At 40.1% G+C, this 24,198-nt stretch overlaps 3 protein-coding genes across 5 annotated transcripts in view; all 3 read right to left on the bottom strand.

Moving 5' to 3' along the window:
- The window catches only part of chchd4b (coiled-coil-helix-coiled-coil-helix domain containing 4b), a 616,826-nt gene that overhangs the window by 36,400 nt on the left and 556,228 nt on the right, over nucleotides 1–24,198 (bottom strand). The gene's annotated exons all lie outside the window — the stretch shown is intronic.
- Nucleotides 5,529–11,143, bottom strand: LOC307140541 (intermediate filament protein ON3-like). 2 transcript variants are annotated; one of them, XM_079840129.1, is made up of 9 exons: nucleotides 10,426–11,143; nucleotides 9,233–9,441; nucleotides 9,079–9,139; nucleotides 8,880–8,975; nucleotides 8,615–8,779; nucleotides 8,402–8,527; nucleotides 8,082–8,302; nucleotides 7,916–7,980; nucleotides 5,529–7,815 (listed from the first exon to the last, which is right to left on the bottom strand). In XM_079840129.1, the coding sequence occupies exons 1-9, from the start codon at nucleotides 10,843–10,845 to the stop codon at nucleotides 7,640–7,642; spliced, it is 1,539 nt and encodes a 512-aa protein (XP_079696255.1). In that variant the 5' UTR covers nucleotides 10,846–11,143; the 3' UTR covers nucleotides 5,529–7,639. The 2 variants fall into 2 exon arrangements, with proteins under 2 accessions (XP_079696255.1, XP_079696254.1); XM_079840128.1 differs by having other exon boundaries at nucleotides 6,824–7,815; nucleotides 8,402–8,779; nucleotides 10,426–10,952.
- On the bottom strand, nucleotides 15,196–20,925 carry LOC307140540 (intermediate filament protein ON3-like). Of its 2 annotated transcripts, XM_079840127.1 has the most exons (9): nucleotides 20,081–20,925; nucleotides 18,363–18,571; nucleotides 18,209–18,269; nucleotides 18,010–18,105; nucleotides 17,740–17,904; nucleotides 17,527–17,652; nucleotides 17,204–17,424; nucleotides 17,038–17,102; nucleotides 15,196–16,937 (listed from the first exon to the last, which is right to left on the bottom strand). In XM_079840127.1, exons 1-9 carry the CDS (start codon nucleotides 20,498–20,500, stop codon nucleotides 16,762–16,764), a joined length of 1,539 nt encoding a protein of 512 aa, XP_079696253.1. In that variant the 5' UTR covers nucleotides 20,501–20,925; the 3' UTR covers nucleotides 15,196–16,761. The 2 variants fall into 2 exon arrangements, with proteins under 2 accessions (XP_079696253.1, XP_079696252.1); XM_079840126.1 differs by having other exon boundaries at nucleotides 15,208–16,937; nucleotides 17,527–17,904; nucleotides 20,081–20,607.

Raw genomic sequence — 24,198 nt, 5'->3', positions numbered from 1 at the left:
GGAGGTATGATAGTGCTCTCAGAGAAAGGAGTGGAGGAGGTTGCTTACGAAGGAGAGTCAAAGTCCAGTCTCTCTGCAGCTGGCTGGTCGATTTAATACACACATTGAAGGGGTGGGGGGGGGGGGGGGGGGTGGAGAACACACACCCACACACAACCTAGCTGTTAGACTGGTACAGAGATAAAGTGGCAAGATAAATGGTTTCCCACCCAGCCCCAGACTTTGCCCCTGGTGGAATGAATTAAATGAGAGGAGAGTCAGAGACTTGAGGGGGTAACGATTACGTCATAAAAATAGGCTAATGATTGCAATCGGGGGGACATGGAGACATAAAGTCCTATGACAAAATAATTAATCTGAATACTTACCAAAAGTTGCTCCTGCTAACGGTCTCCGTCTCTGCAAGATTCGTTGATTCAGATTTCACTTTGTACAACTACTAGAAGACTTACAACTGTCAGACAGGTTGCTCACGTCACATCTACGTCGTCAAACTCAGTCTGAGGCTGCGCAGTACGCTCAGCCATCAGGAAGTAAGTGCTTCTAATTAGACTCGTTTGAGATGAGCAAAATCTGTGCAGAACCGATCACCGGTGATCACCGTGAGATGCATGCCGGTTAGAAAGGTTTACGAACGTGGTCCGAATTGCTCTGATGTCATGCTGACGTGTGTCAAAAAACTCTCGCGATGGCAAGGCATTTGAAATGCCTGAACCACTCCCCCTCTGGACACATAAGGCTGTCAGTGACAGCATTCCCTACGGTCATAGCCCAAGCTATAAGCCTGAGTAGGAAGCTTCAAACACTTAGAGAAGTTCTACCCAGGCCGCTCAAAGGCCTGGATCCAACCCATTCGAAAGAAGGGGGCTCCTTTAAGGGAATGTGGCTAGGGGGCCCTAGGGCGCCCCAGCCAGCCACTACTGCCACCAATGTGAGTAAAACAGATACAGATGGTTTGATATCTATTGATTACATACCTTAGCACGCTGTCACAGGCTGGAGAAGGTGTTATTGGTTCATTTGTGATCAGACTCGGACTTGTAATGCCAGCTCACAAAGCCCCGCGCGCGGTTATATTCACTGATGATCGGGCGAAATGATACAGAAATAACATTCCAATCAATCGCAGGTGAATGAGAGATAAATCATTGTGTTTGTTTGATAAAGATATTTTCCGAGCCCTGTGAACGTTTCTACAGACGCTTTCAAAACAATTCCTCACGCGTACTGACAGGGGAGCGGAAACTCATTAAATATGCAAATCTTATCCAATCCTATACGTGGGCGTTTACTTCCAAGTCTTCAGTGAGGCACGCTCATCAAAACCGACCGTTTTTCAGAGATTCTCAAAACCAAGGCAGAAAATAGCCTATTACTTATTCATTATGATGTTTCTGAATGTAAAAAACACACAAACATCATAAATTGACCTCAGACAACAGTATAAAAACAACAACAAAAAAAACAGTTCATGACACCTTTAACAATCCTCCGAATCCGGAATATGGTGAGGCTTTAGAAGCAAAAGAGAGTGTGTATCGATCTATAGCCTTGAAAACAAATACAAAGCTCAAGTCTATCAATCCAGAACAGTTCTTACAAAGCCTTGTGAATAATCTTGAGCAACGCTTGTCTTTCAAGGACCTTAGCATCCTTGATCAAAGTAAATGGCCAACAAACCCCAACATCCCCCATGGTGAAGATCAAGTTAAGCGATTGTGCAAGCGATTTAACTTGTGCACAGACCAAGCACTGAATGAGATGCAGTACCTGGAAGAGCCCAAAAGTGAGCCCAATGACCTAAAACCGCACATTATGAAAACATTCCCTGTCAGCACAGCAGTGTGAGAGGAACTTTAGCCTTATGAACAATAGGCACAGACAAAAGGGCTGTCCTATTGGTCTCTAACATATCAAACTTAATGATGATTAACATCAATGGACCCACTACTTCCAAGTTTGATCCTAGAAAATAAACATGGTCCTGGTTGAAGAGCCACCTTCTGTGCGTTCTAAAACCCCTGCAGAGACCAAGTCTGTCGAATATATTGTAGAACAGGGATAGACAGGCTGTTGACAGTTTTAAAAACCTGCACTGACAATCAAAATTTGTTATTACATATTTATATAAGTATTGCACTATACTTACCTACCTGGAGTTAAGTCCCTTGAGCCAAAAATATGAGCACTTATTTAGAAAACCTGCATTGGGTGGAGAGAGTATTACTGTGGTTTTCATGAATATGTTGTCATTCATGAATATGTAAATGTATATATTTTATTTATATATTTTATTTAGTTATATTCATTCATTAGGCCAGTAATATTTGCAAATTGCACCTTACATTTATAATGTTGGCACACTCAGGCCTACAATATCTGTTGCAAATGAGCCATTCCAAGAGATAGTTCACAAAAGAAACTACTGGCAGAGATTACTTGCAAGGTGAGAGAATAGTTGTTTGACAGGTTTGAAAACCCCTGGAATAAGGAGTAGACGACATTTTTAATGATGTAGTTGTCTCTATTGTCTGTAGGCCAGTAATGATTGCAAAATCTGCACCTTTGACTTCTGTGGCTAATATTAATTTAATAATCATCCTTACTCTGTGAAGTCAAGCAGCTAAAGTTAAGAGACAATGTGTAAATACTACTAATTTTTGGGTAAAAACTAGTCTTACATGTCACTGTTTATAACACAGTTTATAACCCATCTATTGCTGGGCTGCTTTAAACTATTTTTTTAAACATATTAAACACAATACCACTGCAACTGTAGACCAAAGAAAAATAATTTATGGCTTAAAATTTGTTTAATTTCACCATGGAAATATACAGTGTATCCAGAAAGTATTCACAGCGCTTCGCCTTATTCCAAAATGGATTAAATTCATTATTTTCCTCTAAATTCTACAAACAATACCCCATAATGACAGCGTGAAAGACGTTTGTTTTAAATCTTTGTAAATTTATTAAAAAATTAAAATAAACAAACAAAAAATCACATAAGTACATAAGTATTGTCATGATTCACCAGTGTTACCACCAGAGGGCACTTCACCCCGGACTGTCACTCCATCAAGGACTACATTTCCCATAACTCTCTGCCCGGACTCATCATCCCTGATTACATTCACCTGTGTCTCTCATTACCCTGTTTACCTCACCCTATTCTCCTGGGACCCAGGAATAGACTTTTGTACACTGTAATGGACATTATATTTTAGTGAATTTCTCTGACATCATGCATGTCTGGATGTCCAGTAAAGAGCACATTCGGGGCTTTGCAGAAATACCAAATGTTTGGAGGTTTTACCAGGACAACAACTTCTTCTTGGTCTTTAAAAACGACTGACTGTCCCAGAAAGCTATAAGCCTGGTTATCTCAGTCATTAATTGCAAAGTCTCTTTAAGTGTAATACTGCATTTCTGAGCATTCTTCCTTGTTTCTTGTTCTTGGATTACTTGCCTGTTCCGTGGATAACCCTTTTGCCTGTCTCTCCTGCCTTGTTTGCCTATTTGGACTGCATGCCTGTGTATGACCTTTTGCCTGTTTTTGACTACGATTAAAGCTGCATTTGGATCCTCAACCTTTTTAGTCTTGGAGCAGTATGTTATACAAGTATTCACAGCCTTTGCTCAATACTTTGTTGAAGCACTTTTGGCACCAATTACAGCCTCAAGTCTTTTTGAGTATGATGCTGTGAATACTTTCCGGATGCACTGTATCATCCTGAAAATTTGCTACAAGAAATATGATATTTAATGAATGTTGATAAAGGTTAAGTGAGGCATTTTTGCAATGCAGTTGTACAAAGGGTTCAGTACTGTCCAATAAAACAGTAATACTGTGTGTATTTAACAAGACAATGAATACAATTACATAAAGTCATGTGAAAACAATAAAATATATATAATTTCTTTTTGTTTCTGTTCAACCAGCAGACCGAGAAGAACTTCCCAAGTTGAACTCTGCGTGTCTTTGATATCAGAACATGAAGGGACATAATTCTATCAAGATCTCTATAACTGGTGAAGGTACAACTCTGTGGAAATCCAACTCAGACTATGTAGAAAATGCTTACGCTCCCTCCAGTCTACCGTCGATTTACCCTTATTAGCTGATAATTCAAATTGTGTTCAAAATGGTGACATTTCTACCATAGCTCACCTCTCTGAGCAAACTTCAGACATAAATCCACATTGATCTATTGATGTTTTCAATCTCATGTGAAATGAGCAGTGTTGGGGGTAAAACATTACAAATAACGTGTAATCAGATTACTTTTTCACGAGTTCACACTTACATATAATTTATAGAGAGTAAATTTAAATGCATATCTGGCGAGCTGTCCGGGGGGAGGGCTTTGAGCTCGGAATTTGGCCCGAACCCAGAGTACCCCATGGGTACACTCTAAAAAAAAAGGTTCTATATGGCCCCAAAAATGGTTCTTCGTCGTAATCATAGAGGAACCGCTTTTGGTGCTATATAGCACCATATCTTAACATGTTCTGTACATAGTAGCGGTGCTATAGAGAGACAGGGCGTATTTAGGCCACGCCCACACCGGGGGGGGGGGACAATCCAACGCTCTCCATTGACTTTGCATTACGGGAGGCTGCCTCATTGTCATTTCGGACTTATTACAAAAAACAGAACAATGTCTGAAAGCTGATATGTGACAAGGTGTACAGCAAACAAGCTAAAAAACACAGAAATAAGTTTTTATAAGCTGTCGACCCAAAAAAAACGAGTGTTTAAGAAGATAAAAGTGGATACAGGCAATACGAAGTGAAGCTTCAGCCGGAAGAATGGGTCAATTTTGGCATCCTGACACTCAGTATGCCTTAATATGTCTATGTGTGCAGTAAACATTTTGTCACTGTTAAGTCAAATATCCAAATGTCCGTTTTATATATTATATTTACTGTCGCTGATCACGTTCCCCTCTAGTCGTCGTAGTTCTCAGTGTAATATGACCCGCACGCTCTGTCTCAATGGCCTGAATCCACTTTTTTGTACTTAAACGCTCGTTTTTTTGGGTCAACAGCTTATAAAAACGTCTGGGTTTTTGCTTCTGGGTTTTGTTTAGCTTGTTTGCTGTACACCTTGTCACACATCAGCTTTAATACATTGTTCAGTTTTTTGTTATAAGTCCAAAATGACAAAAAGGCCGCTTCACGCAATGCAAAGTCAATGGAGACACTTTGATTGTTTTCCCCCCCGGTGGGCGTGGTCTTCAGATTATGACGCGTGCCGCTCTGTCTCTATATAGCACCATAGTTAGCGGTGCTATATAACACCTTAGTCAAAGAACCGGTGAAGAACCTCCGAAGAACCACTGAAGCACCAAAATTGGTGCTATATAGCACTTAAAAAGGTTCCCCTATGATTACGAGCCAAGAACCATTTTTGGTGCCATATAGAACCTTTTTTTTTTAGACTGTATGTAAGTGGTTAGAACTAAAAGTGTGGAGGAGAGATGCTGATAAACTGTCAACAAACGGAGGTAAGACTGCTGCGTATATAGGTGCTGGTCATATAATTAGAATATCATCAAGAAATTGATTTATTTCACTAATTCCATTCAAAAAGTAAACTTGTATATTACATTCATTCATTCATTACAAACAGACTGATATATTTCAAATGTTTATTTCTTTAATTTTGATGATTATAACTGACAACTAAGGAAAATCCCAAATTCAGTATCTCAGAAAATTAGAATATTGTGAAAATATTTTACAATGAATTTCCTTCCAATCTAAAATCCATACTTGGAAAATGTAACAATGATAAGACTCCTTAGATTTTACAACACTTTTTTTTAACCTGCCAGAGTCTCAGGTTAGAAGGAATGGATGAATTTTCCAGAGCAACTTGGCATTTCTGACTGGCTGTTGACCATCTTGGATTGGAGAAAAGACACAGATAATCCATATACAACGGCTTGCCACTTGGTGGCAGTGTATAGAACCATGCACTAGTGTTCAATGTAGTGGTTGACTTCAGACTGGGTAAACCCAGCCTGATCTGCCGGCAATTTGATTTCGCCCTGCAACTCAGTCTGGAAACCTGTAAATTCATTTCTACTGCTTCTGTTATACTTTTGCGGGAACCAATCACAGACTGCCTTATCCACCTGATGCGCTATCTTGTAGTCTGATTGGTTGAAGGACTATCCAATTGCATACCGAGTCATTTGAATTATGCTCGTTTATCACGCCTCTTGTGGTCTGATTGGTTGAAGGACTATCCAATTGTGTACAGAGTCATTTGAATTATGCAGTAGAAAATACATAGCATAAACTCCACAGACCAATGTTCAATTTTAAATTGAGCTTGGTCTGGTGATAGCCACAAGGTTGACTTGCAACTAATAAGGCTTTTTGAATAGCTGTCCACTGTAGTGACCTCTATGCTTGAAAGGGTTAAAAGAGAATATTTAGACATCAAAATGTGGCTTTATAAAGGAAAGTAGGACAAAGTTATTGTAGTGAAAACTATATCTTGAAAATTAACTAACAATGTTTTAAGAGTATCAAGAATAAGAACAAGAGTCTGTAATGGTTGCAACAAGTAAGCTCTTTCTTGCAAGATGTTAAACATGCTAGGCAGGATTGGGGGAGATGATAGAGTCAAGTGTCATCTTCATAGTTTAAGGCAACATAAGTGAAAATATATATCCATTTAAATAACTTTTTCTATTTATAGTTTCTTGGTGGTTCCATTGTGTAATTTTAAGCCCTATGTAGCTATTTAATGTTGAAACAAAATTTCAAGGGACCCAAACAACAAAAACAATGAAAGACAAAGCAAGGCGAAACTTGTGGTCTCAGATTTATTGTATGTAGATTTTAAGTTGGGGTCAAGTCAATCAATACAAAATAAATCTGGTTGAACATGATTTCAGTTTTGTTGCATTTTCCATTAATAACAGGGATTTTAAAATATGAATTCTGGGGAAAGTGTAAGGTAGTACAGTCACCACACCGTAAATGAAGCTCTCAGCTTCCAACTAAGCAAGTACTCGGAGTTAAAGAGGGATGGTCTACACAAATGCCATTGTGCCTATTTTTTGCTGTAACTGATCTCCCTTGAATTTGAGGTAACTGGACATTGGTAGCCCATAAGTCATTGTCATCAGTTACAGACTGTAGGTCATGTTTTTAGCAAATCGGTAAACTGACACTGACAGCCATTGCATGATGATAAAACATTCACAAAACATTCAACCACAAAACATTCAACCAGGACTTTCAGGACCTGTATAGCACATCCCTGATCCAGTGAAACCATGGTACTGCTTGTAGTTATGCTAATGAGACTTGCATTCCTAATTGGCTTCATGTGTATTTCATTCTAGTCTCTCTTTCCCCATACATACCAGTGCAGAAATAAGAATTCAGTGGCTGGGAGTACAGATTCTGCATTAAATTCTTCCTGGTGTCAGAACAGAACAACCTAAAACTTATTTTGTTTAAGAAATCATTGTCATCATCTCCTCATTAACATGGGATAGCTGTCTGGCTAGAATATAGCACCATAGATGGTTTGAGTTGTAAAAAGGTTTGAAGTGATCTGGTTGCAGGTAAGGAAGGTGAGAAGCCAGGTTGGGTTGGGTTGGAGGGTTTCTCCTTAATAACGTCTACTGCTGCTGACAGAGGAGACGCTGGTTTTGCTGATGGAGCTGCCACCGTATCCTGAACCACCTCCGTATCCTGAACCACTTCCGTATCCTGAACCACCTCCGAATCCTGAACCACTGCTAAAACCACCACCATAGCCAAATCCAGAGCCGCTACCAGAGAAACCTGCAAGAGAAAGAAGGTTTAGACACATATCCAACATGACCTGGAAAATAAGATTATAAGAAAGGTGGATTGATTGAGAGAGTGAGGAAGATTTACTTACCAGATGACTGACCTCCAGAGGACTGCTGCACATGAATGGTGGCTGTAGCTCCACCGCTGGTCAGTCTGAGTAAAGAAGAGGACAGATTTGTTAAGTGATATTTTTCAGCACGCAGAGGTTTGTCAAAAAGTTGAAAGTTTTAAATATACAAAAAAAAAAAACCTACCTGTTCTCCTCTCCCTCCAGCAGCTTCCTGTAGGTGGCGATCTCAATGTCCAGGGCCAATTTGACGTTCATGAGCTCCTGGTACTCGCGCACCTGGCGGGCCATGTCTTGCTTGGCCCTCTGGAGAGCTTCCTCAAGCTCCTTAATGCGGAGTTTGGCATCCTTCACTGCCAGCTCTCCACGCTCCTCAGCCTCAGCGATCTGAGCCTCCAATTTGGCACGCTAAAATGACAACAACATACATAAAGTCAGCTTTTTAAATTTTTTTATACATAAACAGGGTGTGAAATATTTTTTGTATAAATCCTTGCTCATCATTACCTGTCCCTTGACGGCATCAATCTCATTCTGCAGGCGGGCGATCATGCGGTTGAGTTCAGCAATCTCAGCCTTGGTTGAGCGGAGATCCTCACCGTATTGACCAGCAGAGGACTGCATCTCCTCGAACTGTAACACATATTGAGAGAAATTAGCATTTGCATAGCTAAAGATGAGGTGGGCTTCAAGAGTTGAACCTATAAGAGCTTGACCCACCTTCTGTTTGTACCAGCTCTCTGCCTCGGCACGGCTGCGGTTTGCAATGTCCTCGTACTGAGCACGAACTTCAGCCACAATGGAGTCCATGTCCAGGTTTCTGCTGTTGTCCATCTCCACAATAACTGATGTGTCTTTGATCTGAGACTGGAGCTCACGCAGTTCCTGCAAACACAGACCAAACAATCTGTAAATTGTGTGTCATAACAAAGCAGCAGTACTATATGCTAAGTAGTTTTGGTTGGTCAAACACAACAGAACTTACAGCCTCATAGACTGCCCTGAGGAAGTTGATCTCATCTTGAAGAGCGTCAACCTTGGCTTCAAGCTCAACCTTGCTCATGTAAGCTGCATCAACATCCTGGAAAAAAATGAGAGGACATTATACCCCATTGCTATTACAAAATAAAAGAAAGAAAAAAACATGCAGTGAAAAAAGAGGCAAAAACATGAATGGTCATTACCTTCTTGAGCAGGACAAAATCATTTTCTACGGAAGCACGCTTGTTGATTTCATCTTCATACCTGTTATGAGACGGGAAAATGTGAGTAAATCAGTTCTGTTCTCAGTGTTTTATCTGTTCAATTATTCACCTTCAAAAATACAACTTCACTCACTTGTTCTTGAAGTCCTCAACCAGGCCCTGCATGTTCTTCAGCTCTCCATCCAGCTTAATCTTCTCATTTCCCAGGCCATCGAGCTGTCTGCGCAGATTAGAAATGTAGGCCTCAAACATGGCGTCGATGTTAGAGCGGGTGGTCGTCTGTTCTTGGAGGAGACTCCATTTGGTCTCCAGCATCTTGTTCTGCTGTTCCAAGAAGCGCACCTGGGGGAAAAACAAAAGAAATTAGTGTTTAGTTTTTTTTATGATTTTCACCGTCATGCTCTTTAATTGGGGGGTTAAACATGTAATTGTGGAAGATTGCAATCTAAAAAATCTTCTGGCTTGTATGACTCCTTTGTAGTGCTGGCTCGTTAAGTTTCTTTGTGTATGCTCTCTGGAAGGATTGTTTAAGGGAATACAAATGAGCATGAGTCATTTTAGAAGGCTTTTGTTTTAGCAAGGGGAGGGGAAGGTGAGAGTGGATTGACTGGGTGTGGCAGTGTTGCGCACAAGCTACATACTGGGGAAAACTTTCAGCAAAGGACTTGCCCCAAACCTGCATTGCTTCACAGGTAAAACAGCAACATCACGAAACATGACATTCCGGCCACACCCTAAGGCAGGTTTTGTGTGTGGTCTTTGGAGATCAGTCACAGCTTTACACTTTTTTTTCCCTAGATGTCTGCAGTATGAGTGTACCCTAGAAATATATTTATGCCCTAAAAACCTCATGCGTTTTTTGAGGACTTTTTTCCAAGGCTAAAGCCATAATGAGAGAGATCTTGTACAAATGGTTTAACATTTGTAGAATTTACGTTAGCTTATTAGCTGAACGCTACTACTATACGTGTACTGCCCAATTAGTGAATTGGCCTCTTGTGTAAGCAGGTGAATTTATTTTACAACTAAGAAAAAAAGTCTAGGTTCCAGATATGCTTAAAGAATGTTGTTGTGCAAGGGAAAATATATTTTTTTGTCACTCTATTTTTTTTTAATATTTACAGCTGCAAGCTATTATGGTGTGTAGCAATACTTAAGGCATCCAGGTTAAGTGCCACTGGTTCAAAGGTCATACTTAGTAATGAAATGAGAAGTCTGCATCTGAATGCACTCCAGGTACTGTGCAGAGCTATATCATTTTATATATTTGCATAATATGTAAAAGACATTGTCATTATAAGAAAGAACAAATGCATGAATACTCACTTTGTCAATGAATGAAGCGAAGCGGTTGTTGAGGGTCTTGATCTGCTCTTTCTCCTGAGTGCGGACAGCCTGAATCGTGGGGTCAATTTCCAGGTTGAGGGGGGCCAACAGGCTCTGGTTGAAGGTTACAGCAGTGATGGGAGCTGGAACAAAGCCCATGCCACCACCGAAACCTCCACCAAGACCACCACCATAGCCTCCACCCATGCTGCTACTGCTGCTGCTGAAGCCGTAGCTGCTGCCTCCAGCACCGAACCCTGCCCCGAAGCCTTGGCCGGCACCAACGCCAGATCTCCTGACGGAGCTGACCCTGCTAGAGCCAGCAGAAGCTGCATAGGCTGACTGGCTGGAGTAGCTCTTCCTGACGGAGCCACCGCTGCTGCCACCAATGCTGTAGCTGATAGACCTGGTGCTTGCCATGGTGCCTGTTTCTTTTAGTTGCTGAGAAGGAGGTACGAGAGTGCTCTCTGAGAGAGGAGTGGAGTGGAGGAGGTTGCTCACAAAGGAGAGTCAAAGTCCCTCTGCGTGTTTCTCTGCAGCTGGCTGGCCGATTTTATACACACATTGAAGGGGGGGTTTGGGGGTGGAGCACACACACACACACACACACACACACGGATTCACTCTCTCACACACCCTACCTGTTAGACAGGTACGGAGAGAAAGTGGCAAGATAAATGGTTTCACACCCAGCCCCAGGCTTTGCCCCTGGTGGAATGAGAAAATGAGAGGAGAGGCAGAGACTTGAGGGCAGACATTCCAAAACGACTTGCCTAGTTAGGAGTCCATAAGCTTATCTGCGTATGGCTTGATAAAAATGGTTCAGAAGCCACACAACGTCAAATTCATGGGGTCTGACTAATTCCTGCATGCTTTGTACCTTTCTAATAAATGTCTTCCTTTCACGCTCCCCTTTGCAAGATGCATTGCCCCCTCCTAAACTGTCTGTAATTACTTATGGTCCTGTCTCTGAATTGTATGCCACGGTCAAACAAAATGTTGAAATCTCCTGCTCCATTGACTCAACTTATTTAAAACCAAGCTACTATGTAACTCACCCCATTCACACTTGTACTCTTAATACTGTTACACTGAATTGTTTCTCTATTACATAGCAAATATTGTTTCTGGTACATATACAGCAGTTGTCTTCAATAGTCTTTTCTTTCCTGTTTAGGGGTACATGCTGTTTAGAAAGGATGGTGCTATTCTGAGAGAAATTTACAGCAAACCAGGCTCATCTGTGTCTTTGACCCAGTATGCCAAAGTGCATGAAGGAGAATATGAGTGTGTATACCAACTTTATTCTTCAAAAAATAGACAGCTGTCTCGGCCCAGCAATACAGTCTTCATTTACAGTAAGTGTCTATTAACAACTAACTTTTTAATCCATGATAACTAACATAAATTACCTTGTTTCAGAAAAAAATATAAAAAAAATAAATTGCATCCAATCATGCTATTGATTTGTTATCTCTATAATGTTTAATGTAGAATTTGAATGAACAAACACCAGGGGTCAGTGCTGAGCTACTAATGTGTATTAATTGCATCATTAAAAATTATGCCTAAAGAATGAATAGTTATTTCTGTCAAGACCCCTGTCATATCAGTAACCTCATAAAAACTGTTTTACTTTAGATGGAACAGATCTCTTCTCAAGGATTGAAATATTGAGCAATGTTTTTTCATTGCTACAATGTTCATTTCTGCCACACTGGCAAGGTTCTTTGGTTTAAAATAGAACTTAATGTTGAATGTGTCCCTAAATGTTTTCCTGACTTCGCCATACTTTGCTGATGTTCACTTCTGATTGTCTTTTGCAGTTTACAATCCTCCAAATCCATTACCAATTTTTGCAGGTGTTCTCACAACTGTTGTTGGGGTAGCAATTCTGACGTATATTTGCGTATATAGAACCATGAAAGAAGAGGTACAGGGCAATGAATTTCCAGCACATTCCCAGGACCCAGCAACAAATACTGAAAACCCAGATAACAATGTCTACGTACCTCAACAATTGTAGACCAAAGAAAAATCATTTATGGCTTAAAAATTGTTTAACTTCACCATGGAAATATATCATCCCAAAAGCTTTCCACAAGAAATATGATGTTTGATGAATGTTGATATGCAATGCAGTTAAAGGATTCCTAAAAGCTATTATTATAACCTCAGTCAGGATATTTTTGTCCTCTGTGTTTTTATTGCTCTGTGCTTTTATTGAACAAGAATTCTTCGAAGAGATTTTTAGATGTCCACTTGAGTGGACAGTATGCGTTTTTGTACTTAACTGAAGAGACAATACCACTGCAACTGTAGACCAAAGAAAAATAATTTATGGCTTAATATTTGTTTAACTTCACCATGGAAATATACAGTGTATCCAGAAAGTATTCACAGTACTTCACTTTTTCCATATTTTGTTATGTTACAGCCTTATTCCAAAATGGATTAAATTCATTATTTTTCTCTAAATTCTAAAAACAATACCCCATAATGACAACGTGAAAGAAGTTTGTTTGAAATCTTTGCAAATTCATTAAAAAGAAAAAAGAAAAAAAAAAAGAAAAATAATTCACAAGTATTCACAAGCTTTGCTCAATACTTTGTTGAAGCACATTTGGCACCAATTACAGCCTCAAGTCTTTTTGGGTATGATGCTACAAGCTTGCCACATTTATTTTTAGGCAGTTCCTCCCACTTTTCTTTGCAGGACCTCTCAAGCTCCATCAGGTTGGATAGGGAGCGTCTGTGCACAGCCATTTTCAGATCTCTCCAGAGATGTTCAATCGGGTTCAAGTCTGGACTCTGGCTGGGCCACTCAAGGACATTTGCAGAGTTGTCCCGTATCCGCTACTTTGTTATTTTGGCTGTGTGCTTAGGGTCGTTGTCCTGTTGGAAGAGGAACCTTCGCCCCAGTCTGAGGTCCAGAGTGCTCTGGAGCAGGATTTCTCTGCTTTTCTTTCAAGGATGTCTCTGTACATTGCTGCATTCATCTTTCCCTCAATCCTGACTAGTCTCCCAGATCCTGCCACTGAAATACATCCCCACAGCATGATGCTGCCACCACCATACTTCACTAGGGATGGTATTGGCCAGGTGATGAGCGGTGTCTGATTTCCTCCAGACATGACGCTTGCCATTCAGGCCAAAGAGTTCTTCAGTTTCATCAGACCAGAGAATTTTGTTTATCATGGTCTGGGAGTCCTTCAGGTGCCTTTTGGCAAACTCCAGACGGGCTGTCATGTACCTTTTACTGAGGAGTGGCTTCCGTCTGGGCACTGTACCATACAGGCCTGTTTGGTGGAGCGCTGCAGAGATGGTTGTTCTTCTGGAAGGTTCTCCTCTTTCTGTCAGAGTGACCATCAGGTTCTTGGTCACCTCCCTGACTAAGGCCCTTCTCCACTAATCGCTCAGTTGGCCGGGCGGACAGCTCTAGGAAGGGTCCTGGTGGTTCCAAACTTCTTCCATTTACAGATGATGTAGGCCACTGTGCCCATTGGGACCTTCAATACTGCAGAATTTTTTCTGTACCCTTCAGTGCCCAGATCTGTGCCTTGAAACAATCCTGTCTCAGAGGTCAGACAATTCATTGGACTTAATGGCTTGGTTTGTGCTCTGACATAGTGACGTGACGTTTGGCACCAATGCTTCGAAGCTTGTATAAAAAAAAATTAAACATCTCACATTGAAGCACTGTATCGGAGCTTGATTCGTTTTGCAAAAAACATGTGATCTGTGATGTCCGAAGCTTCGTTTTTACACACAACCACATGACTGCTTCATATTCTGATTCAAAAATAGCGCAAACCCTTTGTGCAGCTCGAGTATCATTGGATTCTTTGATAAGAATAAATCATAATACAAATATTTAGTGTAGTTTTGTGCATGTTCAATTTCAGTATATAAAGTAATCAGTAATACTGCAATGAAACAGTAATACTGTGTGTATTTAACAAGACAATGAATACAATTACATAAAGTTATGTGAAAACTATAAAGTATATATATATAAAAAAATTTATACATTGAGTTTGTTCCTATTCAACCAGCAGACCAATAACTTCATACAAGTTGAACTTTGCATGCCTTTAATATCAGAACATGAGGACATAATTCTATCAAAGATCTCTATAACTGGTGAAGGTACAACTCTGTGGAAACCCAACTCAGACTATGTAAAAAATGCTTACGCTCCCTCCAGTCCACCAGAGTATGTCGATTTACCCTTATTAGCTGATAATTCTAATTATGTTCAAAATGGTGAAATTTCCACCATAGCTCACCTCTCTGAGAAAACTTCAGACAGAAATCCACATTGATGTTTTCGCGATCAGGTGTTTTCAAACTCATGTGAAATGAGCAGTGTTGGGGGTTGTAACACATTACAAATAACATGCATTACATAATCAGATTACTTTTTTGATGTAGCAAGTAAAACATTGCAAGTAACATTACGTAATCAGATTACTTTTTCACGAGTTCACACTTACATATAATTTATAGAGAGTAAATTGAAATGCGTATCTGGCGTGCTGTCAGGGGGGAGGGCTTTGAGCTCGGAATTTGGCCCGAACCCAGAGTACCCCCCTTGTATGCAAGTGGTTAGAACTAAAAGTGTGGAGAAGTGTGGATTAGCTGAGTGCTCTCCACTTGTGTCAATTATCTGAACATGCTCCTCCCGAACCTTGTTAATAAAACATAATTTGACATAACTGAAAATTACATTAATAACACAAATACATTTATTTTTAGTTTTATTTATTTACATTTAATTTAGTGGACAGATGATAAACCAGAATTTCCTTCCAATCTAAAATACATGCTTGGAAAATTTAACAATGATATGACTCCTTAGATGTTACAACACTTTTTTTTTCTACACGCAAGAGTCTCCTAAGGAATGGATGGATTTTCCAGAGCAACTTGGCATTTCTGACTGACTGTTGGCCATCTTGGATTGGAGAAAAAGCACAGATAATCCACATACAACGGCTTGCCACTTGGTGGCAGTGTATAGAATGATGCACTAGTGTTCAATGTAGTAGTTGACTTGCAACTATCCCATCAAATCTCATGAATATGCAAGAAAATGGCTTTTTGAATAGCTGTCCACTGTAGTGACCTCTATGCTTGAATATTTAGATATTATAAAAATTTGGCATCATAAAGGAAAGTAGCACAAAGTTATTGTAATGAAACTATATCTTGAAAATTAACTAACAAACTAAGAGTATCAAGAATAAGGGAGTCTGTAATGGTTGCAATAAGTAAGCTCTGCCTCATGTTAAACATGCTAGGCAGGCTGGGGGAGATGATAGAGCCAAGTGTCATCGTCATACTTTAAGGCCAACATAAGTGAAAATGTATATCCATTGAAATAACTTTTTCTATTTATAGTTTCTTGGTGGTTCCATTGTCTAATTTTAAGCCCTATGCAGCTATTTGATGTTGAAACTGTCCATAATTGAAATGTCAAGGGACCCAAACAACAAAAACAATGAAAGACAAAGCAAGGCAAAACTTGTGGTCTCAGATTTATTGTATTTAGATTTTAAGTTGGTGTCAAGTCAATCAATACAAAATAAATCTGGTTGAACATGATTTCAGTTTTGTTGCATTTTCCATTTATAACAGGGATTTTAAAATATGAATTCTGGGGAAAGTGTAAGGTAGTACAGTCACCACACCATACTAAGCAAGTACACAGAGTTAAGGAGGGATGGTCCACACAAATGCCATTGTGCTTATTTTTTGCTGTAACTGATCTCCCTTGAATGTGAGGTAACTGGACATTGGTAGCCCAAAAGTCATTGTCATCAGTTACAGACTGTAGGTCATGTTTTTATAGCAAATCGGTAAACACTGACAGCCATTGCATGATGATATACATATTAGTCAACTTAAATACAGCAGGGAGTTGTAACACAGCACAAAACATTCAACCAGGACTTGCAGGACCTGTATAGCACATCCCTGATCCAGTGAAACCATGGTACTGCTTGTAGTTATGCTAATGAGACTTGAAATCCTAATTGGCTTCATGTGTATTTCATTCTAGTCTCTCTTTCCCCATACATACCAGTGCAGAAATAAAGATTCAGTGGCTGGGAGTACAGATTCTGCATTAAATTCTTCCTGGTGTCAGAACAGAACAACCTAAAACTTATTTTGTTTAAGAAATCATTGTCCTCATCTCCTCATTAACATGGGATAGTTCTCTTGCTAGAATATAGCACCATAGATGGTTTGAGTTGTAAAAAGGTTTGAAGTGATCTGGTTGCAGGTAAGGAAGGTGAGAAGCCAGGTTGGGTTGGGTTGGAGGGTTTCTCCTTAATAACGTCTACTGCTGCTGACAGAGGAGACGCTGGTTTTGCTGATGGAGCTGCCACCGTATCCTGAACCACCTCCGTATCCTGAACCACTTCCGTATCCTGAACCACCTCCGAATCCTGAACCACTGCTAAAACCACCACCATAGCCAAATCCAGAGCCGCTACCAGAGAAACCTGCAAGAGAAAGAAGGTTTAGACACATATCCAACATGACCTGGAAAATAAGATTATAAGAAAGGTGGATTGATTGAGAGAGTGAGGAAGATTTACTTACCAGATGACTGACCTCCAGAGGACTGCTGCACATGAATGGTGGCTGTAGCTCCACCGCTGGTCAGTCTGAGTAAAGAAGAGGACAGATTTGTTAAGTGATATTTTTCAGCACGCAGAGGTTTGTCAAAAAGTTGAAAGTTTTAAATATACAAAAAAAAAAAACCTACCTGTTCTCCTCTCCCTCCAGCAGCTTCCTGTAGGTGGCGATCTCAATGTCCAGGGCCAATTTGACGTTCATGAGCTCCTGGTACTCGCGCACCTGGCGGGCCATGTCTTGCTTGGCCCTCTGGAGAGCTTCCTCAAGCTCCTTAATGCGGAGTTTGGCATCCTTCACTGCCAGCTCTCCACGCTCCTCAGCCTCAGCGATCTGAGCCTCCAAGTTGGCACGCTAAAATGACAACAACATACATAAAGTCAGCTTCTTTTTTTTTTTTTTTTTACATAAACAGGATATTAAATATTTTTTGTATCAATCCTTGCTCATCATTACCTGTCCCTTGACGGCATCAATCTCATTCTGCAGGCGGGCGATCATGCGGTTGAGATCAGCAATCTCAGCCTTGGTTGAGCGGAGATCCTCACCGTATTGACCAGCAGAGGACTGCATCTCCTCGAACTGTAACACATATTGAGAGAAATTAGCACTTGCATAGCTAAACATGAGGTGGGCTTCAAGAGTTGAACCTATAAGAGCTTGACCCACCTTCTGTTTGTACCAGCTCTCTGCCTCGGCACGGCTGCGGTTTGCAATGTCCTCGTACTGAGCACGAACTTCAGCCACAATGGAGTCCATGTCCAGGTTTCTGCTGTTGTCCATCTCCACAATAACTGATGTGTCTTTGATCTGAGACTGGAGCTCACGCAGTTCCTGCAAACACAGACCAAACAATCTGTAAATTGTGTGCCATAACAAAGCAGCAGTACTACATGCTAAGTAGGTTTGGTTGGCCAAACACAACAGAATTGAACTTACAGCCTCATAGACTGCCCTGAGGAAGTTGATCTCATCTTGAAGAGCGTCAACCTTGGCCTCAAGCTCAACCTTGTTCATGTAAGCTGCATCAACATCCTGGAAAAAAAATTACATTATACCCCATTGCTATTACAAAAAAGAAAAAAAGAAAAAAAAAAGCATGCAGTGAAAAGGAGGCAAAAACATGAATGGTCATTACCTTCTTGAGCAGGACAAACTCATTCTCTACAGAAGCACGCTTGTTGATTTCATCTTCATACCTGTTATGAGACGGGAAAATGTGAGTAAATCAGTTCTGTTCTCAGTGTTTTATCTGTTCAATTATTCACCTTCAAAAATACAACTTCACTCACTTGTTCTTGAAGTCCTCAACCAGGCCCTGCATGTTCTTCAGCTCTCCATCCAGCTTAATCTTCTCATTTCCCAGGCCATCGAGCTGTCTGCGCAGGTTAGAAATGTAGGCCTCAAACATGGCGTCGATGTTAGAGCGGGTGGTCGTCTGTTCTTGGAGGAGACTCCATTTGGTCTCCAGCATCTTGTTCTGCTGTTCCAAGAAGCGCACCTGGGGGAAAAAGAAAATAAATTAGTGTTTTGTTTTTTATGATTTTCACTGTCATGCTCTTTAATTGGGGGGTTAAACGTAGTTGAGAAAGATTTAAAAAAAAAAAAAAGAAAAGAATGAATGAATGAATGAATAAATTAAGTGGATTGATTGTTTTGTCTGGCTTGTATGACTCCTTTGTAGTGCTGGCTCTTTAAGTTTCTTTGTGTATGCTCTCTGGAAGCATTGTTTAAGGGAATACAAATGGCCATGAGTCATTTTAGCAGGCATTTTTTTCTGCAGGGTGGAGTGAGGGGAGGAGGGGGGGAGGGGGAGGGGAAGGTGAGAGTGGACTGACTGGGTGTGGCAGTGTTGCACACAAGCTACATACTGGGAAAAACTTTCAGCAATGGACTTGCCCCAAACCTGCATTGCTTCACAGATAACAACATCAGAGAAACACGACATTCCTGCCACACCCTAAGGCAGGTTTTGTGTATGGTCTTACCGGACATCAGCCATCCCTGATAGCACCCGTCTAGTTTTACACAATTTCTTTTCTAGATGTCTGCAGTATGAGTGTACCCTAGAAATATGAATGCCCTTTTTACGCCCCATTTAATAATCTTAAAATAACAATGATTTACATTTTCCTGTTAACTTAAACCTCAGAATGGGTTCAAAGGCATTTAGAGACATAATCTTTGACCTGAAACCTGATAAGTTATAAAGCAGAGTAAAAGTTTGGAGCATCTAGAGTCTCATCCTGGTCACACACTGCTTACAGAAAATACTCTCGCAGGCACTAAAAAATAAAGGTGTGTGTGTATGCAGACTTCATGACCTTTAGGGTGTGTCTTCTGTCCACATTTACTCAGAAAGCTATGAAGTGTTTGTTTGCAGCCAAATATGGGCGTAACATAAAGCTGACTTAAGCGAAATAAAAATACACCACACAAATGGATCAAAATGACTATCAATTTCACAAGCTGTGTTTAATAAAGTCTAGACTTTGGACTACGCACACACTTGTAGCACTCTCTATGCATGTGTGCCTATGACTCACATGGTTGCTAGGTTATTACCTAAACTCCACCCATATTTGGATAGCTTCAGTCATGGGTTTTTTGAGGACTTTTTTCCAAGGCTAAAGCCATAATGAGAGAGATCTTGTACAAATGATTTAACATTTGTAGAATTTACATTAGCTTATTAGCTGAATGCTACTACTATACTTGCCCAATTAGTAAAGATGTAAGGAGATGAACTTTTTTTACAACTAAGAAAAAAGCCTAGCTTGCAGATATGCTTAAACAATGCTGTTGTGCAAGGGAAAACATATTTAAGTGTCAGGTTTTTTTTGGGGGGGTGTTTTTTTTTTACAGCTGCAAGCTATTATGGTGTGTAGTAATACTTAAGGCATCCAGGTTAAGAGCCACTGGTTCAAATGTCATACTTAGTAATACATCATTTGCACAATATGTAAAAGACAATTTCATTATAAGGAAGAACAAATGCATGAATACTCACTTTGTCAATGAATGAAGCGAAGCGGTTGTTGAGGGTCTTGATCTGTTCTTTTTCCTGAGTGCGGACAGCCTGAATCGTGGGGTCAATTTCCAGGTTGAGGGGGGCCAACAGGCTCTGGTTGACGGTTACAGCAGTGATGGGAGCTGAAACGAAGCCCATGCCTCCACCGAAACCTCCACCAAGACCACCACCATAGCCTCCACCCATGCTGCTGCTGCTGCTGCTGAAGCCGTAGCTGCTGCCTCCAGCACCGAACCCTGCCCCGAAGCCTTGGCCGGCACCAACGCCAGATCTCCTGACGGAGCTGACCCTGCTAGAGCCGGCAGGAGCTGCATAGGCTGACTGGCTGGAGTAGCTCTTCCTGACGGAGCCACCGCTGCTGCCACCAATGCTGTAGCTGATAGACCTGGTGCTTGTCATGGTGCCTGTTTCTTTTAGTTGCTGAGAAGGAGGTACGAGAGTGCTCTCTGAGAGAGGAGTGGAGTGGAGGAGGTTGCTCACAAAGGAGAGTCAAAGTCCCTCTGCGTGTTTCTCTGCAGCTGGCTGACCAATTTTATACACACATTGAAGGGGGGGTTTGGGGGCGGAGCACACACACACACACACACACACACCCACACACACACACACACACACACAGATTCACTCTCTCACACACCCTACCTGTTAGACAGGTACAGAGAGAAAGTGGCAAGATAAATGGTTTCACACCCAGCCCCAGGCTTTGCCCCTGGTGGAATGAGAAAATGAGAGGAGAGGCAGAGACTTGAAGACAGACATTCTAGTAGAAACTCCAACAAAATTCAGAAAAGTCAGTGTAGCTCTCAAAGTCTGCCAACGGGTGTGTTTCTGCCACAGTATCTGGTTGGCTAGGCAGCCGTAGAGAGTGAGTTAACCTCTGCTCTTTTCAACAGGGTGGGGCACGTAGCAACTTTCACATTTATGAATGGCCTTTTTCCATCTACTCTTGCCAGTGTTTAGAACTGGCAGGGCTTTTTTTCCCCCCAAGAGATGAAGAGTTGCATTGTTGAGATTTGCAAGGGGAAAAGAAAAGCGAGCAGAATTTCCATCAGTATTGATTTTGGAAAATGTGCACACATGCTTCTGCTCAGTAGCACTAGAGGCTAATGCAGCTAATGTCTTTTATGGCCCTAAACTCCACCAAATGTGTGTACATATGATTGTGTGTGTTTGAGGTGGAGCAAAGTGGCGTGATAGGGCAAAAACAACAGCGAGAAAATTAGCTACAAAAGTACAGTACATTTCGCTTTACCTTTCAACTTTTTTTATGGACACTCATACAACGTTCCCACGCATAATCCGCCCTGCATAGTCAGACCATTTCTCATTTCCAGTTCAAGTCAACATGATAAGCCAATGGTTGGGTGTCACAGCCATTGATAGGCATAGTTTTACACAATCGCCTACAACTATCATGACACGATGATAGTATAAACCAGGTGTGAAAGGTGTGAGATCATGGTACAGCAATCATTGCTTTGTCTGTGTGTTTGTGATGAGTAATACGCTTTAGCTACGTCTTTAGCTATGGTGTGCACAAGCTCCTTTAAAGACGTCAGATGGGAAGGAAAGGGAAGGAAAGGCAAGAAAATGCATGTCCGGGCTGGATCTCCGGGACATTGTGGAGAAAGTGTACTGTAGCAAACCATTACAGTAATCAGACAAGGGTTTGGCCAGGGGTTTGGCTGGAGACTGTAGACTATCTGCAGGACGGTGTGCAGACTCGTCCATGACTTTTTGGAAATTATTCATATTGACGTATTAGTGTGCAAGCATTTTTTTTGTGTTTGCAAGTTTAGCAGATCTGAAGTTAAGGTGTATAATGCATATTTTCCAATGTAGACATGTAACATAACAGGGCATGGCACCTTGGAATTATTGCAATGCAGGAAGCACCCGCATTTGCATTGCTATTGTGAGAAGAATATGCAAATATGTCTGTATCAAAGATGATGAGAGAAGATAGTGGGGCAAAAAAGTATTTAGTCAGCCACCGATTGTGCAAGTTCTCCCACTCAAAAAGATGAGAGAGGCCTGTAATTTTCATCATAGGATTTTTTTCTTCTCATTCTGTCTCTCATACACTGTAAAAAATGATTGTGATTTTTACTGTATTTTATTGTAAAAATGGTACGGTGAAAAACAGTTAATTGATTAACAGAAAGTTTCCGTACTATATATGGTGAATAACTGTAATTGATCTAACCTTACACTTTATTTAATTTTACAGTAAAATACCGTTAAATTTACAGTTTTTGGAAGTGAAAAAGAACAAGTCATTGTGTAATTTACAGTGAAAACCTGTAAATTGACATTCCCAGAATTCCCTGCGTGACACTTCGCATTTGATGTATTTTCATTGCAATAACTACGTTTCTTCTTTCTTTTTTTTTCTAATCAGTTATGTATATTAGGGTTTTATGTTACATCGGATGTTGTTAAATTAATGTTTATTGCATTTTTTAAATTTCATGTGTTTTACCATGATGGTGTTTATTGTTTGTGTGAATGACACTGAGCACCTTCTATCTGTATTGTCCTCTTGAAAGCTGCTTGTGATGAGCTTTGATTCATCACAGGATTCTCATCACCACTGTGATTGGTGGTTGTCCGTATATATCAAGGGTACATAACAGATATTAGTATTTCAATAGGTTGGTAATTTAACATTATTTCAGTTAATGAAATATGTTTTTTTACCGTAAATTGTTTACAGAGTAAACATAATCATTACAATATAAACCTTTAAATTATACGGTTTTGAACTGTAATATATATATATATATATATATATATATATATATATATATATATATATATATATATATATATATATATATATATATATATATATATATATATATATATATTTTTTTTTTTTTTTTACCGTAATTATTACATTATAAACCTTTAAATTATATGGTTTTGAACTGTAAAATAATTTTTTTTTAACCGTAATTATTACATTATAAACCTTTAAATTATATGGTGCTGTCCCTAAAAACCTAAAACGTTACTGCCGTATTTTTTACGGTAAAGTTCTGGCAACCACAGCTGTCGTTTTTTACCGTAAATTTTATGGGTATTTTTTTTACCGTGGCCCTATGATGAAAATTATAGGCCTCTCTCATCTTTTTAAGTGGGAGAACTTGCACAATTGGTGGCTGACTAAATACTTTTTTGCCCCACTGTACGTTACCAAATAATATGCACATACACACACTAAGGGAAATATACAGAACACAAATTAGCATTTATCTGTGTATTAAATTGTCATGTTTGACTAAGAGAGATAAAGATCTGAAGCATCTGGCACATTCCTAGTTTAGAAACAAGTGACAAGAATGGACACACCCTTTCTTAGAGTCACTTATTACACACACTCAAAAAAGCACACAAAGACTTTGAAATACAAAAAAATGTATGGATTAACACATGCATAGATTGGACCCACAATTAAATACTTTGTCTTTTTTTTTTTTTTTTATTCAGTTCAGATGTGTAGGCTATCGTCACATTCATCACGAAAAGACTGTAAAGTATGCGGCCAGGCCACCTGTCAGTCACAAGGGTGGAATCCTTTTCAAATGAGCACCGTATTTGCAGATAAAACAGTCGCAGTACAAAACAGAATATCTTCTGATATGTATTTTAATGGCACCTAGTAGTCTAGATCTGATAATATGTTTTTAATCCTTCCAGTTATGTTTCCAGTAGTTTCTCTGAGGGGGATTAACAAGAGAAACATACAAAACAGCTGTCTGTATTTTAAAAGCGTGCAAAACAAAAGTCAATAGAACAAAAAACACAACTGAACAGTGCATTCATTAAACTGAATTTTTAATAATGCATGTGGGGATTGGATGTTATTATCTTTTCATTGTTCAATTCATGGATGATACATTCAGTATTTCCATTTCAAACCACTAAATTACTCCAAAACACCACAGTCAGATCTTTCAAATCTTTGGAACTAATCTTGAAGAATTTCAAGATCAGAACATGGAGTCTGTTAAATGCATTCATGTGACTTTTCGAAACATGTCCAGTTTGCTGTGGTATGAGTAATTTGCATATAAGACTGCCTTATAGCTACC

This window comes from Gobio gobio (genome assembly GCF_949357685.1).
Source record: "Gobio gobio genome assembly, chromosome: 17".
NCBI classification, from domain to species: domain Eukaryota; kingdom Metazoa; phylum Chordata; class Actinopteri; order Cypriniformes; family Gobionidae; genus Gobio; species Gobio gobio.
The sequence above is the reverse complement of the archived record's forward strand: the minus strand, read 5'-3'. Positions and strand labels throughout refer to the sequence as shown.